Source organism: Palaemon carinicauda, chromosome 13 (genome assembly GCF_036898095.1).
Source record: "Palaemon carinicauda isolate YSFRI2023 chromosome 13, ASM3689809v2, whole genome shotgun sequence".
In the NCBI taxonomy this organism is placed as follows: Eukaryota; Metazoa; Arthropoda; class Malacostraca; order Decapoda; family Palaemonidae; genus Palaemon; species Palaemon carinicauda.
The window spans coordinates 141374763-141392262 of NC_090737.1; the positions used below are offsets into that span (position 1 = coordinate 141374763).

The following is a 17500-nucleotide window of genomic DNA, read 5'->3' on the forward strand; positions in this document are numbered from 1 at the left end:
TGAGTATAGGAATGTGATATCTGGTGTTCCTCAGAGTAGTGTTCTTGGCCCATTACTTTTCATAGTATATATGAATGACATGTGGTTTGGTCTAGAAAATAAGCTTGTTGCATATGCAGATGATGCTACTCTCTGCATTAATTCCATCTCTTGAATGTAGATCTGGGGTTGCTGAATCCCTTATTAGAGATCTAGCTAAAATTAGTACATGGTGCAAATTATGGGGTATGAAGTTGAATCCAAGTAGGTCAAGGACCATGGTTCCTCAACATCCGGATCTCAGCATTGATAATGTTTCTTTAACACTGTATGACTCTTTTAGAATTTTAGGAGTGATTCTCAACAGAAATTTACTTTTGAGAAATACATTGTCTGTCTCTTTTTCAACTCCACAAAAAAACTGGCTTAATGAGAAAGTCTTTCAAGATTTTTGATGATCACTATTCTGACGCAGTGTTTTAATTCTTTCATTCTACCTTGTTTCGAGTATTGTTCTCCTGTCTGGTCTTCAGCTGCTGATTCTCATTTTAATTTGTTGGACAGGAACTTAAGGTCTATTAAATTTCTTATTCTTGATCTAAATATTAACCTTTGGCACCGTCGTTCAATTAGTTCATTATGCATGTTACATAAGATTTTTTATAATTCTGACCATCCTTTACATTCAGATCTTCCCGGATAGTTCCATCCTGTTCGTAATACTAGGTATACAGAATTCGTACAAAACTCTTGTAATTCGAATCCAAATTCTCGGAATGTCGATACAGAAACATTTAATTCCTTAAACAAAACATTATCCGCATTTGAAGTTATGGCTAAGTTATCCATGTAAGAAAGGTTATACAAACACCTTTTTAAACTCAGAGTCTCTTCATCATCATCATCATCAGTTACATTATGGATCAATATGTAATAGAGAGCTATCATTAACAAAAATGGAGAATATCTCATTCCAAAAGACACTCTTCCGAAACAATAGCCAACAATTGAGAAAACGTTCTTAGAAATACCCTTAAACCATAGAAAAAGTAACTTTCTAGTGTCTTCTTCTCTAAGTAAAAGCTGTAAAAAGGCTTTTTTCAAATCATAAGTCAGCAAATACTTGTCAAACCTTAGTCGTAGTGTTGAAATCTGCATTTTATTATTCAAATTAGCTCCTGCCATGGAACATTGATTATGGGAAAGATATATCTCATTTTTTCTCTCACTTAAATTCGAAAGAAAGACAACCCTACACTTCGTCGTGTTAGTTATTTCGGAACACGGCATTATGTGCTAAAAATGAAACATCTGGATTCTCTCTAATAAATGAGGGAAGATCTGCAATACGTTCAATTACTCCATCTTCAAATTGGTTCTGTATAACAGCATCGTATTCCTTTAACCTCTCAGGCGAAAGCTTTCGTTTTTGAGAATTGAGAACGGACACTGCAAGATTATAGTTGGGCGACATTAAATGTTGTATTTCCTTCTTCCATAAAGCGGGAACAACTAACCTACCTGTCTTAGGATCTCTCCGAATATCACTAAGAATGTTATCAATTAATTTACTATTTTCACTTGTCAAAACAGATTCTCTAGGGTCGTCTTGAATATTCATAAGTGAAGTGAATATTGATTCGAGGATTTCGTCAGTCGCATTCTTAATTTTTTGGTCATCAAAAAGTTCCTTCTCTTCTAGCAAAGTACTTATGTTAATATTAACGGTTAGTCATAGAGACATGCAGACAGAATTACCATCAAATGGAATACATAGCAAATTAAGGTTCTCTAAAAACAAAGAAGCACTTCCAGAAAGCATTAAACCCGACGGAGTTTCATAAAAAGTAGAGGGACATTTACCATTGTAACCAAAGTCTTCCTGTACAAGTGGGAAAATATGGCTTTGATCGCTACCAAGCAAGATTGCAAAATCGTCTATAGTATCAGAATCTATATGCTTATCTGCCAGGGTATGACCCTTCTCAACCAGGGCGTCTGCTAATTTCTTTAATCCAAGTGCCACAAGTTTTGAATTAATTTCGTCTACACAAAGTGCCCTTAACTGCTTTCCCTGGCCAGGAACATGAATGGGAAACTCTACAATGTAAGTATCGTGATTCTTGACCGAATTAATTCCTTGAATCATAAGATTAACTTTATCCACGACTGAGCAATTGGGAATGTCTTCCGGAGACCCTTTTACTAAAGTTGTTTGGGAACCAAGATCCTTAAACACACTCCATGGAATTTCACGACCCGAATTCTCTACCTATACGGTCCCAGTGGGGAGAATTACATCATTAAATGCCTCTAAGCCCGTAGACATCGTTAGCATTCCGTTAGGAGTAGTTTTAACTACTTTGATATCAGTACGTTTAGGAACATTAGCTTTATTTGCATTAGTGCCCACTTCGTCTTTAACCTTATTAGCACCCGTATTAGCTAAACCAAGACATAAATAAGACGTGAAATAAATGACATTTCATACACGGGCGATTGAATTTAAAATAACAAGCTTTAGCATTATGTGAAGTTAAACCCCATTTACAGCAGCCCCCAACCGATTTAAGTTTCTCGCATTTACTACCAGGACTAGGGTATTTCATACACTCACTCAATTTATGGTCATTTGGAATTACATTATCATGGGAACACAGTGGACAGGTCACCTTAAATTTCGAACCAGGGCACAACGACTTTGAAGAATCTTTGGAAGTAACAGACTGATACAGCATTTGACGATTACTTAACTAAATTCCCTTTCGTTTTCTCAGACAGGTTGGACTGAAGGTCCATAAATCTATTATTTGCTTCAAATAGGTTATCCAAAATTTCTTTCAAAGATGGTTTCGACTTGTTTGTAATAGAGACAAGCTGACTTTTAAATCCATCACACAGACTTTCCCAAAGAAAATATTGAACAAACAAATCTCCCTTTATATCTAACGATTGAACCTGTTCCTCTAAGACACGAGCTTCGCTTATCCACTGATAGCCATCCCTAGCATTAGGATCAAGACTCAAATTGCACAAACCCTTAATTACTGAGTATTGTTGACTAAGCTTATCACTAAAAGCTTCATTGAGTAGTTTCTTAGCAGATTCATAATTCAAATCTTTCAAGGCAAGGGAATCTACCAGTTTCTTTGCGGGCCCCGTTAACTGTTTTGAGAGATAAGAAAATTTATGATAAGCTGCGGGATTCCCATCAAAATAAGGTAGTTCTATGCTAGGCAGAGTTATTTTATGATAAGAATGATGTACTTCCTGCGGTGTGGAAGGAGTAGGGGTTGCTGCTGCTACAGCAGACTTTGACAAGAGAGTTAATTCCCTAGACAACCGTTTAATCGCTAACCTTATACCGTCAAGAGTACTTTTCATCAACTTCCGCCTGTTGGTGATACTGAACCGAACTCCAAAGTCTAGAATGAAGCATATGAGTATTTATCTACTCATCAAGTGAATTTAACTCGCTTAAAAGATCGCCTAACTTATCAAGATAAAATTCACATTTAATAATATCCAGAGGACCCTTCTCAATACTCTTTAAAGTCTTCGTTACAGACTGTCTCTTGCCACTCCGGATACTAACAAGTACTTTACAGTTATCATCCTAAAGCTACGAGAAGCGAGGATTCTTGTGTGGAATCAAGTTGCTCTAACTCACTAGCAGACATAATTGAAAAAGGCTTTCAGCAATAAATTTCAAATTTACCAAAATTATAATATAAAATAGCTACCACAATTAGTAGACAAAATAGGTACAAATAAATTAATGTCAACAAGAAAAGTGGATTCAATTAGCTGTAGGGTTAAACCAAATACCGTGAGAAAACCGTAGGGGGGTCCGAGGAAGCAGGAGGTGGAGAGAAGCCAGAGCTGAAGCAGTGCCCCACGTTGGGCGCCATTCGCTAAATTATATCGAAAAGATTAATTGAGTAACCTTTTAGGATGGAAAGACTAATAAGGACAAGAGAAAATTGATGAAAATTAAATACTTTAATATAAAACTTAATCAAGACTGAAGTTATTGAAGGCTATAGCTTCATGAAATTAAATAAATCCCCAGTCTACATTGACGAAAGTATCCTGTTAATTCCAAGACGATAGCTCTTGACCTCTCTTCACTCCAAGGTTCCACCCCTTTTAGCGAAACTCCAACCTACAGGAAAAAAAAACACAAGTTATAGGGAGCGACTGGTTGCCATCCCAATACTTAAATAAAAAATGTACAGAGCTAAAACAAGAAAGTTAAATCTCAAACTATTTTATACTCTATACGTTAATCAAGTCACTGAAGATTGAAAAATTAATGAAGGGCCTTGCCTCAATGATCTTTAAGTGTAGAATACACTATCGCCGACTAAGTACACATAACACCCTTGGATCTGCATTACATGAACTTACCCGAGTTAGGCAGCCAGCAGCGAAGATCTTGGAACTCAACCATCGTCCTCCACCATGTATGGTCCTTCACCTCGAACCCCCACACGATGAGCTTATTTTCTCATGTTCAATTTCGTACACTTTACGAAGGCTCGTGATTCAACAGGAAGTCTCTTGAACTTCATTACCACATCAGTACCTCCGGGAAAAAATCCATTACCAAAATGTGAAGTAAGAAGAAATTGATCACCCGACCAGCCAACTATCGAATCCTCAAAATTTTTCGTAGCCGATAACCGTCCGTCTTGTCTCTGGCGACGGTAGCGGTACTTTCTTTGAACTGTCTTATCCAAGCTTTTTCCGTGTCCTTGTTAGTTCTGACGTCTGTCCTTTAGTGACGTATCCAAGGACCGTGGAAACATGGAAGTCCATGCACGTGCAAATTCAAGGGGTTACTTGACTAAATTGACTAATTATTTACTTTAAATAAAGTTTGAGATTCAATTTCTTGAAAATGTTTTATTTGTATTAATATTTTTGTACAAATATATATATATATATATATATATATATATATATATATATATAAATATATATATGTATATATGTGTATATGTATATATATACAATAGATGTACAATACACACAAACATAATATATATATATATATATATATATATATATATATATATATATGTATATAATGTATATCTATTTGTATATATATATATATATATATATATATATATATATATATATATATATATATATATATATATATATATATTTATATGTGTGTGTGTGTGTGTGTGTGTTCAATATTGATATAATATACTGTATCATATTCATCAGCTATAACTAGTCCACTACAGGACAAATAATTCAGACATGGCCTTCCAATCACGTCTATATAGTCTTTCTATGCCACTCTATACCCACAAATTTTTTCAGTTTGTCAATTTATCGTTTTTTCTTCCTTCTGTTTTTTACCAATTTCTTGAGACCCATTCTGATATTTTTAATGTTCATCTGTTATCTGTCATTCTCATTATATGTCCTGCCCATATCCATTTCTTTTTCTTACTTGTTAGAATACCCTCTACTATAGTTTGCTCTCGTATCAATGTTGCTCTTTTTCTGTCCCTTGATGTTATTCCCATGAAGAGTCTTTCCATAGCTCCTTGAGTTGTAACGAACTCGTGTTTTAAGTCTTTAGTAATGCCAATGTTCAAGTTAATACTGGTAGGACCATTTGATTAAATGCTTTACATTTTAGGGAAAGTGGCATTTTATATGTCATAAACTCATTTTGTTTGCCCAAAGTTGTCCATTACATACTTGTCCCACTTTTAATTTCGGTCTTATGTACTGGGGAAACACTGTCTGTCCTAAGTATGTATATTCATTAACAATCTCTAGAAGTTCATCTCTGTATTTTCATTGAACATTCTGCTTTCTCTTGTTCAAATATTTTATCATCTTTTGCAATTCCTCCCATGTTTCACTAAACACAGCTATGTCATTTGCAAATCTTAAGTTGTTAAGGTATCCCCTATTAAGGTTAATACCTACATTTTCCCAATCTAGAGTCTTAAAAACTTCTTCTAGCCAAGTTGTGAATAATTTAGGACAGTTGGAGTCTCCTTGTCCAACTCCTTTCTCAGTCGGAATTTTCTCTCTATCTTTATGTAGTTTTAGGATTGCTGTACTTCCTTTATAGATATCTTCAAGTTTTTAACATAAGATTCATATATTCCTTGTCTTTGAATGGCTTTCATTACTGCTGAAGTTTTGACAGAATTAAAACTTTTTTCATAGTCTATAAATGTCATACATAGTGGTTTGTTATACTCTATTGATTTTCCATTAGCTAGTTAATTACATTACATGGATATGGTTAGTTGTTGAATATCCGCTGCTAAAGCTTGCTTTCTTTCTATCCGGCCTAATTTGATCTTTGTAAATATTTTAGTTATTACTGAGAGTAAACTTATTGGGTGGTAAATTTCCTGGTCCTTTGTGTCTCCTTTAGTTTAATTAGTATAATGATAAATTTTTTTTAAAGCTGTAGGTATAGAGCATTCTTGCAGACGTTTTGTGTAATGTTCAGCGAGTTTAACAACTATGAAATCTCCTCCATCTATTATTTAAAAATTTTTTAGGCCATGTTTTCATGCTGCTTTGCCTCTTTTAATGCCTTTTAATGCTTGCTTCACTGTTACGTTTGATACCGGCTCAGGTGTTGCATTATTTCTGTTGAGAAAGTTATGTATTTTATCATTATTGTATATCATTGTATAGAAATCCTTTGTAATTTTTATCACAGTCTCTCTTTTTTTATATTTTCATTTTCTTCTTTTAAAGCAAACATCTGTTGGGACTCTGTTCCAAGTCTTTATTTTATGAATTCGTTGCTTCTTTGTTTCTTTGGTGTTTCCTCAATTTTGGTCTGATTTCGTTTATTGTTGTTGTTTTTATTGTCTTGGATAATTCTGTTAATTCTATTTCTTCTCTCTTGGACTTTACCCTCATTTCCAATCTTTGCTTTATTAGGTTTTCGATATTTTCTGATAGTTTTCCATAATCTTGTTTAGGAACTTTGCCACTGCTATGCATATTCATACAAACACAATTGTACATTAGAGGTCCAGCTCAAATTTGTGTATTGTGGAATTTATGGAACGTGAAGTTGAATCCGAACAAAGCCCAGTGTATAAATGTGAGTAGTTCAAGGATATTGATTCCAAATCTCTGCATTGACAACTGCTATATACAATTCATTTAAAATTCTAGGTGTAATTCTTGATTGCAAATTTACTTCAGAGAAAAATATTTGGTCTGATTCTTCTTTGATAGCGCAAATAATTATTTGTGAAATCTCTTAAGATTTTTGGCGATCAGTGTAGCCTGAAGAAATGTTTCAATTCTTTCATTCTGCTTTGTTCCCAGTATTGTTCTGCTTTTTGGTCTTCAGCTCCTGACTGTCATCTTAATTTGTTGGGTAGAAATTTGTGATCTATTAAATTACTTACTTTTGATCGAGATATTAATATCTGACACCGTGGTTTCAGGTAGTTCTTTGTGTATGTTGCACAGGATTTTTCATTATTCAGATCATTCCTTGAATTCAGATCTTCGCAGACTGTACCATTGTTACGATCCTCGTGGGGATCGAATCAGGATCTTTTGAATTGATTAATTAAATTAGGATAAATCAACAACTACCAAGAGAAAAAAGGTATATAGAAAGAAAACTCGCAAAAGAAAACATAATTTTATTTACAACTAGTCGAAGATCAATGTTTCTTGATTGAATACTTGGGAAGCACAAAATTGAACAAAGAAAATCATCTGATTAAACTACACTTCAGCAAATAGGGGAACAGTCAAGAAACAGACAAATGATACTTGAAAGAAATGATGGTACTCTTCACAGCAGATCTTGACGATTCAGGAACGTAGATATTTCAGGTCTGGGCGCTTCGTGGTTGATAATAACGACAGGGATCAACTCGTTCGGACATCTCGGACAAGTTGTCGTAAGGCTGGTCACATCTGCATTCTGGTCCTTACGTTCTCTCTCGTTCTCTGTGCTCGTTCTCTCTCTCTCGTTCTCTGTGCTTGTCTCTCTCTCTCTCTCTCTCTCTCTCTCTCTCTCTCTCTCTCTCTCTCTCTCTCTCTGAAGTTTATATACCCCTGTATGGGAGGGGCTAACTATGGACAATTCCATATAAGGAAATTTTCTCCTTTCTTCATCCTCTTTGGTTTTCCTTAAAACCACGCCTCTTTGATCACATCTTCCCGAATGCTCTGCTGGTGTAATCACGATCCATAATGCGCTATAATTGAAGCGAGACATTGTGTTTACCTTCCGGTAATGTATGTTCTTTGGCGACAACAGACCCCTTATGCTCTGGGTCCTTCCAAAACGCTGGCTCCTCGGAGTACTACAACAGCTGATCCTTATGCCCCAGGTCTGCTGATCTAGGCACATCTAATAAATATCTTGACCTCAATCAACGGCGGTGACAGTTTCTGGAAAACACTAGCAGGACCTCCTCTCTCTGCTTCTTAAGAGTAGAAACTTTACATGTTTTAACATTCTTTTCTATATTATTCTATCTACCCATAACAACCATCATGTTTGTAATTCTAGGAATCCAATTAATTCTAACAGTTATGTATTCTCCATCATAAAGCCCAATACTAAACATTATTCTAGCAGTTTTATTCCATCTGTGAGCAGATTGTGGAGTGATCTTCCTAATCTGGTGTTGGGGTCTGTGGAACTACAGAGGTTCAAACCTTTTGTAAATTATATTTTGTTGAACAAGTTGACATAAGTCTCATTCTATAGTATATATACAGTATGAATGGTATATTTTAACATTGTTACTGATCTTTAATTTTTTTATATTTATTGTCATAACTTATATTTGCTATTTCCTTATTTCCTTTCCTCACTGGGCTGCTTTCCATTTTGGAATCCTTGGGCTTTTTGAATAACACCTTTCCAAGTAGCTCGGTAGCTTGGCTAACAACAACAACAATAATAATAATAATAATAATAATAATAATAATAATAATAATAATAATAATAATAATAATAATAATACTTCAGATATTGGCATCGCGTATATCGTACCATTTTTCTTTGCCCTCTTAGTAATCCTGATATACTTTATTTTGTTATGGTATTGAATATCTTTAATCTTATTTGGGCGTGTGATTCAGCACTAATCTGATTAAGAATATCGGCAAAAATAGTTATATTTTCTATTCTGTTGTTAAAGAATTATAGAAAGTGATCGGTTACTTCCTGGTCATTATAACCATCCGAGGATTTTTTTTTTTTTTTTTTTTTTTTTTTTTTTTTTGGGTTACATCTTCCTTTAGACCTTTTAGAGGACGATATAACTTATTCATGTCTAATATGCCTTCTTGGATTTATTGCTTAGAGTGTTCTGTTTCCGTCCTCCTTAACAGATGACTATATTGGGACTTGACAATTGTGTAGTCGCTTCTTGCCATTTCAATTTTCAAACTCTGCGTTCTTTCTTCGGCTTTCTTCTCTCTTTTTCTTTAAAGTCTCCCCAACAAACGTAGGAGATATGTCCTTAACACTTATACTTATCAGTCATCTACTGTATAATGATGGTGATTTTGATTTCAAGTACATAACCTGAATTCAATAGGATCAATTACACCATAGTCGGAATCAACTCTAATCACTCTTTGTAGCGGAATGGACTAAGTTTTTCCTGTCTACCGTTATTTCAACCCGACACTAATATTCAAAACCTTAGCCCGGTAAAAGTTCTTATCATAAAAGGAATATCTCTATGGATCTGTGATCCCATTGGCAGAGTGAGTTCGATATTGAAAAATATTTGTGGATTATTTAAACAAGAAAAAGTGATAACTTGATCATAAAACGCCCAAGACAATCATCTGTAGGTTGATTTCGAGTCTAAGGACGTCTTAATTAACTCTTATCTTTCTTTACAGCCGAATTGCCAAAGTGTTTGTTTACATAAATTTCTACTACGGTTCGATTCCTTAGCCTGGCAAAGTACATATCATGAATGGAATCTCCCTAAGAACAAATTTAGTATGAGAAAGTATTTGGAAAAATAAAAAGCACACGCGTTATTTATAAAATCATCGCAAAACGGCTAAGGGGTACTGTACATACTTGACAATTTGCTATAATGTAGATGCGTTGATTTTGATTCTTTGTAAATATCCTTAATACTACAGCCTACAAGATTAAGAGTTTCAGAGTTGAAATCCTATTTGGCTGTTAAGGGATAATCTCTTAACAGCCACATGGGATAGATCTTTATTGTCGACCTTTATTTCTGCTGGGATCTGGATTCGAATCTGTGGCTGGGAAGAAATACTTGCTAGAAAAAAAATCGCTTTGTGTGTAAGTGTGTGTATTTCTGTGATCCCATAGCATAGTAAATTCCATTTCTAAAGGTATTTTTGGCCTATTCCAAACAATTGAAATCATGAGTGCTAGTGATAAAATTATAACATATAAAAATATACAATATTACAATATATACTGTATATTTTTAAATCTCTCTCTCTCTCTCTCTCTCTCTCTCTCTCTCTCTCTCTCTCTCTCTCTCTCTCTCTCTCTCTCTATATATATATATATATATATATATATATATACACACATGTGTGTGTCTGTATAAAACATACTATATATATACAATGTCAATAGATAGATAGATATATATATATATATATATATATATATATCTATATATATCTATATATATATATATATATTTATTTATTTATTTATTTATTTATATGTATACATATGTATATAATAATAATAATAATAATAATAATAATACGACGACAACAACGATAATAATTTTTATAATTTTATTGTATATATATGTATATATATACTCTATATAATGTATATATATATATATATATATATATATATATATATATATATATATATATTTATACTTATATATACATTTACTGTATGTATAAATGTATGTAATATGTGTATGTATATATATATATATATATATATATATATATATATATATATAATCATCATCATCATCATCTTCTCCTATGCCTATAGACCCAAAGGACCTCGGTTAGATTTCGCTAGTCGTCTCTGTCTTGAGCTTTTAATTCAATACTACTCCTTTCATTATCTCCTACTTCGTACTTTATAGTCCTAAGCCATGTAGGCCTAGGTTTCCCAATTCTTCTAGTGCCTTGTGGAGCCCAGTTAAACGTTTGGTGATCTAATCTGTCTTGGGGAGTGCGAAGAGCATGCCAAAACCATCTCCATCTACCCTTCATCATGATCTCATCCACATATGGTACTCGAGTAATCTCTCTTATAGTTTCATTTCTAATATTTTCCTGCCATTTAACTCCCAATATCCTTCTGAGGACTTTATTCTCAAATCTACTAAATCTGTTGGAGATTGTTTCATTGTCATACCAAGACTCATGTCCATAGAGTAACACCGATCTCACTAAAATGATAAATATAGTCTGATTTTTATAGGAAATTTTAAGCAATTTGATTTCCAAATTTTACTTTACCCTGTATTGGAGATCATTGATCCTAAATACTTAAATGATTCTACTTCACTAATCCTTTCTCCTTCCAATGATATTTCATCTTCTATTGCATACTCCGTTCGCACCATCTCTCTCTTTTTTTGTATTTATCTTCAACCCCACATAGTGTGATATTTCAGGCATTCTGGTAAGCAAACATTACAAATCCTGTTGTATTCTGCTAAGAAGGACACCATTATCAGCATACTCTAGGTCTGCTAAATTCCTATCACCAATCCAGTCCAATCCTTTTCAACCATCTCTGACTGTTCTACACATTACGAAGTCCATGAGGAGGATAAACAACATAGGTGACAACACATTCCCTTGGAGTACTCCTCTGTTCACTGGAAACTCACTTGATAAGACTCCATTAACATTAACTTTGACTTGCTATGCTCATGAAGAGACTTAATCAAATTTACATATTTAAGAGGAATTCCATAATAACGCAGGAATCCACAAAATTGGCCGGTGCACACTATCAAAGGCTTTTTCATAGTCCACAAATACCATCAAAAGGGGATTTCTATTTTCTACGCATTGCTGTACAACATGTCTCAAAATGAAAATTTGGTGAGTGCAACTTCTACCTTTTCTATATCCTGCTTGTTCATCTCAGCTTTTCATCAATCTTTCTCTCCAGTCTGTTAAGAATAATCATACTGTATATTTTCTTAACAACTGAAGTAAGTGTTATGCCTCTGTAATTATTGCAATCAGTCAGGTCTCCCTTTTTAGCTATTTTTACCAACACTCCTAACTCCCATTCATCAGATTTTGATTCTTCATGCCACGTTCTACAAAATAATCTTGTAAGTAGTCTGGGAATCACTTCATTTTCGGCCAGTATCATCTCGGCAGTTATTCCATCATATCAAGGGGCTTTCCATCTTTCTATTTTTTTGAGGATAGCTTCGACTTCAAACACACTGAATTCATTCATAGGAACATCAAAGTCTTTATCAACTTCAGGTATATCAATCAAATTATTCCCTTCATTTGTTCTATTCATAACCTCACTAAAGTGTTCCATCCAGTGTTGTCTTTCTTCATCTTCTGTTGCTATAACAGATTTATCTCTTTTTGATGGGCATATGCTTCTTCTTTGCCCCAGTCGAGATTTCATTAATAATTCTATGAGCAATTCTCACACCATAGCCACTTCCTGAATTTATAGCTTTGTCGGCCTTGTCTGCTTTACTGTCTAAATATTCTCTCCAGTCATTCCTGGCTTTTCTTTTGACCTTGCTGTCAGTACTGGAATACTTAGCATGCTCTACCTTGTAATTTTCATTACTTCCTCGAAAACTTTCAACAATCAATTTCTGTCTTTATCTCCTTTTTATATTATCCCAAGTATCATTCGATATCCATGGCTTTCTCCTTGTAACTGTTTGTCCCAAGACTTCACTCCCAGCTGACTGATATATGTTCTTAATATCACACCATTCTTCATTAATTGTTTGTTATTCATCGCTTAAAGTCTCTAAGACTGCAAATCGATTCCTACATTCAATTGCAAATGTTTCTTAGTGCTCCTCCTCTAGGAGCTTAGTTGTATCAAACCTAGGTATTCTAATGATCTTTGAATCTGGCTTCTGATTTTAGATAGAAGTGTCATTGATTCAAATCCATGTGTTAACTGGTCTTAGTATATATGTATATAATAAAGTTTTTATTTTTCTCGGTATGGTTCAGTCTTCCATTGGGCGGTATAATATATAAAGATCATTATTAAATTTATTATATCAGTAAGTAATTTCTACTTGATGATTATTGTTATCAAGGACTGTTACTCCATGTTAATTGAAATTTCTGTATCGGTGTAAGGTCTAATATTTTATAAGAAGGATATTCACTTCATCATGTCTTTTGGACAACTTTATGACCTGAAGTTTTTTTAAGCAAATCTCATACTATTAGTTGCAAGTATGGCATTCCACTATTACATACCATTTTGGAAATCAGAAGTATTTTCCATTATGGCATGGTCATCTGTATATAATAAATCTATGACACTCTCTTCAGCAATAGTTTTCTCCCTCATACACTTATCAAAAAACAAAATAAACAATAGTAGACATAGAACGCTTACCTGTCTGACACCTGTCTTGATATCGAATTAGTTGTCATTTTCATTAAGTTTTTTGACTCTGCATTTGATGTATTTATAGGTGGTATAGTTCGCTCTCTTCAATTTCACTGGTACTCCATAACAATCGTCATTCATTGCATCCCATATCTTTTGCCTTGGAACACGATCAAAGGCTTTTTTTTTCCAGGTCTAACAACGCAATATAATTATCTTCATTCTATTCCCAACTTTCTTTCAAAAATAATTTTGAAGTTGAATGTCATATCTGCTGCTCCTCTTCCCGACCTAAAAACCCTCTGCCAACCCCTAGCCCCCCCCCCCACCCCCGCTTCCGTTCCACATTCCCTCTCAATCATTTCCTTATAATTATGTTATAATTATGTACTTATAGAGTATCTTTCAGATGATTAGCGATTCAGTTCTTTTTGTTTAATTGTGCTAATGCAGCTGTATGAACTGTTTATGCTACTGAACTAAATTAGAAGAAATTTAAAATTGTAATGCGCACTGTTTTATTTCAAAGCTGAATATTTATGTTGAAGAGCTCACCACTATCAAGACTTTGTGTGTAAACTTTCTTAAATAGACAATTTGTTTAATTGCCATATGCACATTTTAATAATATTTATATAGAAATCTATATTGCGGGTGGTATTCTATTAAACCTCGAACAACTCGCTAAAAGTACGTATGTGTGATACAAAATCTTTACAAAATCTTTTGTGACTTTCCATTATCAAATGATTATATCTAATGAATATATCTAAGCAAATTATATTAGCCGTCAATAGGGTTGAAATAATCAATATTCGCTTGAAGGATACTTTGTGTAAACGCTCTTAAGAAACTGTTTTCAACTAACCTTGTAACCAAATTGGTCAGTTTATATACCCAATCAGATCGTATTCATACATTCAAGCGCATATAAAATACTTTGGCATTTACTCTTATCATTTACTACTGTTCCGGAAGTCTGCTGAAATATGTACTTTTGGCCTTACTGCCAGTATGACTGCTTGTAACTGTCTTTCTATAATTACTACCCATAATATGAGAAAGATATAGAAATCAGTAATCGTTAAAGATTCTTACCAAAAAAAAAAAAAAAAAAAAGGAAAATATTACCAAACATGCTCCGTGCGATTGATATTACCACGTGTCAGGACATGGACCCGTTTACATTGCTTCAATTTTCCGTTATGATAGGCCTCTACATATATATATATATATATATATATATATATATATATATATATATATATATATATATATATATATATGTATATATATATGTATATATGTATATATAATATAAACTATATATATATGTATATATGTATATATAATATAAACTATGTATATATTATATATGCATACAATATATATATATATATATATATATATATATATATATATATATATATATATATATATCAGATATATTTATATATGTATACATATGTATATATATACTACACACTGTATAAGCTTATATATATATATATATATATATATATATATATATATACATACACATCTATCATCATCAGTTGTTACTAGTCCACTATGGAACAGAGGCCTCAGACATGTCCTTCCTCTCGCGTCTATTTATGGTCTTTCAATGCCATTTTATACCCGTAACTTTTCTTAGTTTGTCAATCCATCATCTTATCTCCCTTCCCCTGCTTCTTTTGTAATATCTAGAGACCCATTCTGTTATTCTTAATGTCCATCTGTTATCTGTCATTCTCATTACATGTCCTGCTCATGTCCATTTCTTTTTCTTACATGTTAGAATATCCTGTACTTTAGTTTGCTCTTGTATCCATATTACTCTTTTTCTGTCACTTAGTGTTAATCCCATCATTATTGTTTCCATAGCTCTTTGAATTGTAATCATGTTCTAAGGCTTTAGTAAGGTTCCAGGTTTCCAATGCATAAGTTAATACTAGTAGGACCATCTGATTAAATAATTTTCCTTATAGCGAAATGGGCATTTAGCTTTCCATAAACTCATTTTGGTTACCAAAAGCTCTCCTCCCATGATTATCCTTCTTTTAATTTTGATCTCTTGTCCTGAGAAAACACTTACTGTCTGTCTCAAGTAAGTATATTCATTAACAATCTCTAGATGTTCGTCCATAGCCCTGATTTGTTATCTCTGCATTTTCATTGAACATTATCTTGTTTTTATTTATATTCATTTTTAGTCCTGCATTTCTGCTTTCCTTTTTCAAATCTTTCTTTTGCTATTCCTCCCATGATTCACTAAAGACAACTACTGTATGTCTTCTGCAAAACTTATATTGTTAACATATTCCACATCATACTACATTTTTCCAATTTAAATTTTTAAAAACTTCTTCTCAATCGGATTTTTCTCACTATCTTCTTGTAGTTTTAGGATTGCTGTACTTCCCGTATACATATTTTCAAGTGTTCTAACATAAGATTCATTTATCCCTTGTCTTTGAAGGGCTTTCATTACTGCCATACATAATAGTTTGTCATACTCTGTTATTTTCACATTAGATGGCTAATTACATGGATATAGGCAGCTGTTGAATACCCGCTTCTAAAAACTGGTTGCTCTCCTGTTCAGCCTAATATGATCTCTGAAAGCATTTTATGTATGACTGAGAATAAACATATTGGATGGTAATTTTCCAGGTCTTTTGTGTCTCTCTTTTTGGGAATTAGTACAATGATAAAGTTTTTCAAAACTGTAAATATAGACTATAGAGCATTTCTTGCAGACATTTTGTGTGATGTTAAGCCAGTTTTACTACCATGAAATCTTCTCCATCTATTATTGAAATTAATTGTTAACTCCTCTGTTGCTGTGCCTCGTTTAATGCCTTTTAATGTTGATTGTGTAAAAGCACCTGGGTAACTTATTTTCTTTGTACCTGTACGAAACATATGTGGAGATTTTTGTGAACAAGAGGTTAGTTCCTATTACAATACTTTCCGGATCGAACAGGAACTTCAACTGTTTTATTTTTTCTTTTAATCAATTTTTTTTTCATTCTTCATACTGGTGGCGGTATGCAACAATGGCTCTCTTCAGATGTTTTCTAGAAGCCGTTCTTTCTCAGGATGAACGGGATCCTGATGGAAAATATCCTATTAGTTTAGCTTGTAAATGAAATAGCTCCCGTCAACATGGACGTTTGTAACTTCAATTATTATTTTAGGAATGAAAATCTAATATAAGTAAGACTGTATAGTTCCTCATTTGTTGAGAAGTGTGTCCGTAATTAATGCCGCTTGTCAATTTATGTCTAAAGTAAAAATATTATCTATAAAAATGCCTTTGAAGATACTGTGATGGCCCGTTGTCTGGGTGTGATTATCGTTTCTGTATAAGAACAGGAAAATATATATATTTCAGTGATATTTTAAGGTTTAAATGTAAACTATAAATAAAACAGACAAAATTTAGTAACTAAAGAGGATGTGCATTTTAAGATAATTAAAATTCTTCAGTTGCCTTTGAGAGTTTGAGAGACAATTGCATTATCAGTAGCATGTGATAGCTTATAGTATGTGTAGCGATTGCGCCAACGAATAGCATGTTTTTCAAACTGTGGATGTGCCATTTGATTTTGTTCTCTGTTTGCAGGATATGGACAAAGCAGAGGCGCGGAATGCCATGGGTAACAAATACAGATAATCAGCGGAGTTATGCCCATCGGGCCTGCGGGGAGCTCAGAAGGAGGAGGGGGTGGTGCGTGTGACGAGGAGAACAGCCCCCCTCCGGCTGTTCCCTCCAGGCCTCCCCCGCCCCCGCCTCCTAGATTAAACACGTGCATACATGGTCGACCCATCAATCCAAATAACAACAATAATGAGCCTAACGGGACAAGTAAGTGTGAAATCGTATTTGCTGGACAACTTTTTTTTATAACTTTTTCC

General features: G+C 33.7%; 1 protein-coding gene and 1 pseudogene across 1 annotated transcript in view; one reads left to right on the top strand and one right to left on the bottom strand.

The window, feature by feature from the left end:
• Positions 1-17500, top strand: part of LOC137651855 (uncharacterized) — a 550926-nt gene that overhangs the window by 136350 nt on the left and 397076 nt on the right. Inside the window, exon 2 of the mRNA XM_068385073.1 lies at positions 17208-17450. Coding sequence (XP_068241174.1) covers positions 17270-17450 — 181 coding nt within the window. The 5' untranslated portion in view covers positions 17208-17269. The remainder of the gene's footprint in view (positions 1-17207; positions 17451-17500) is intronic.
• On the bottom strand, positions 640-1711 carry LOC137651854 (uncharacterized; annotated as a pseudogene).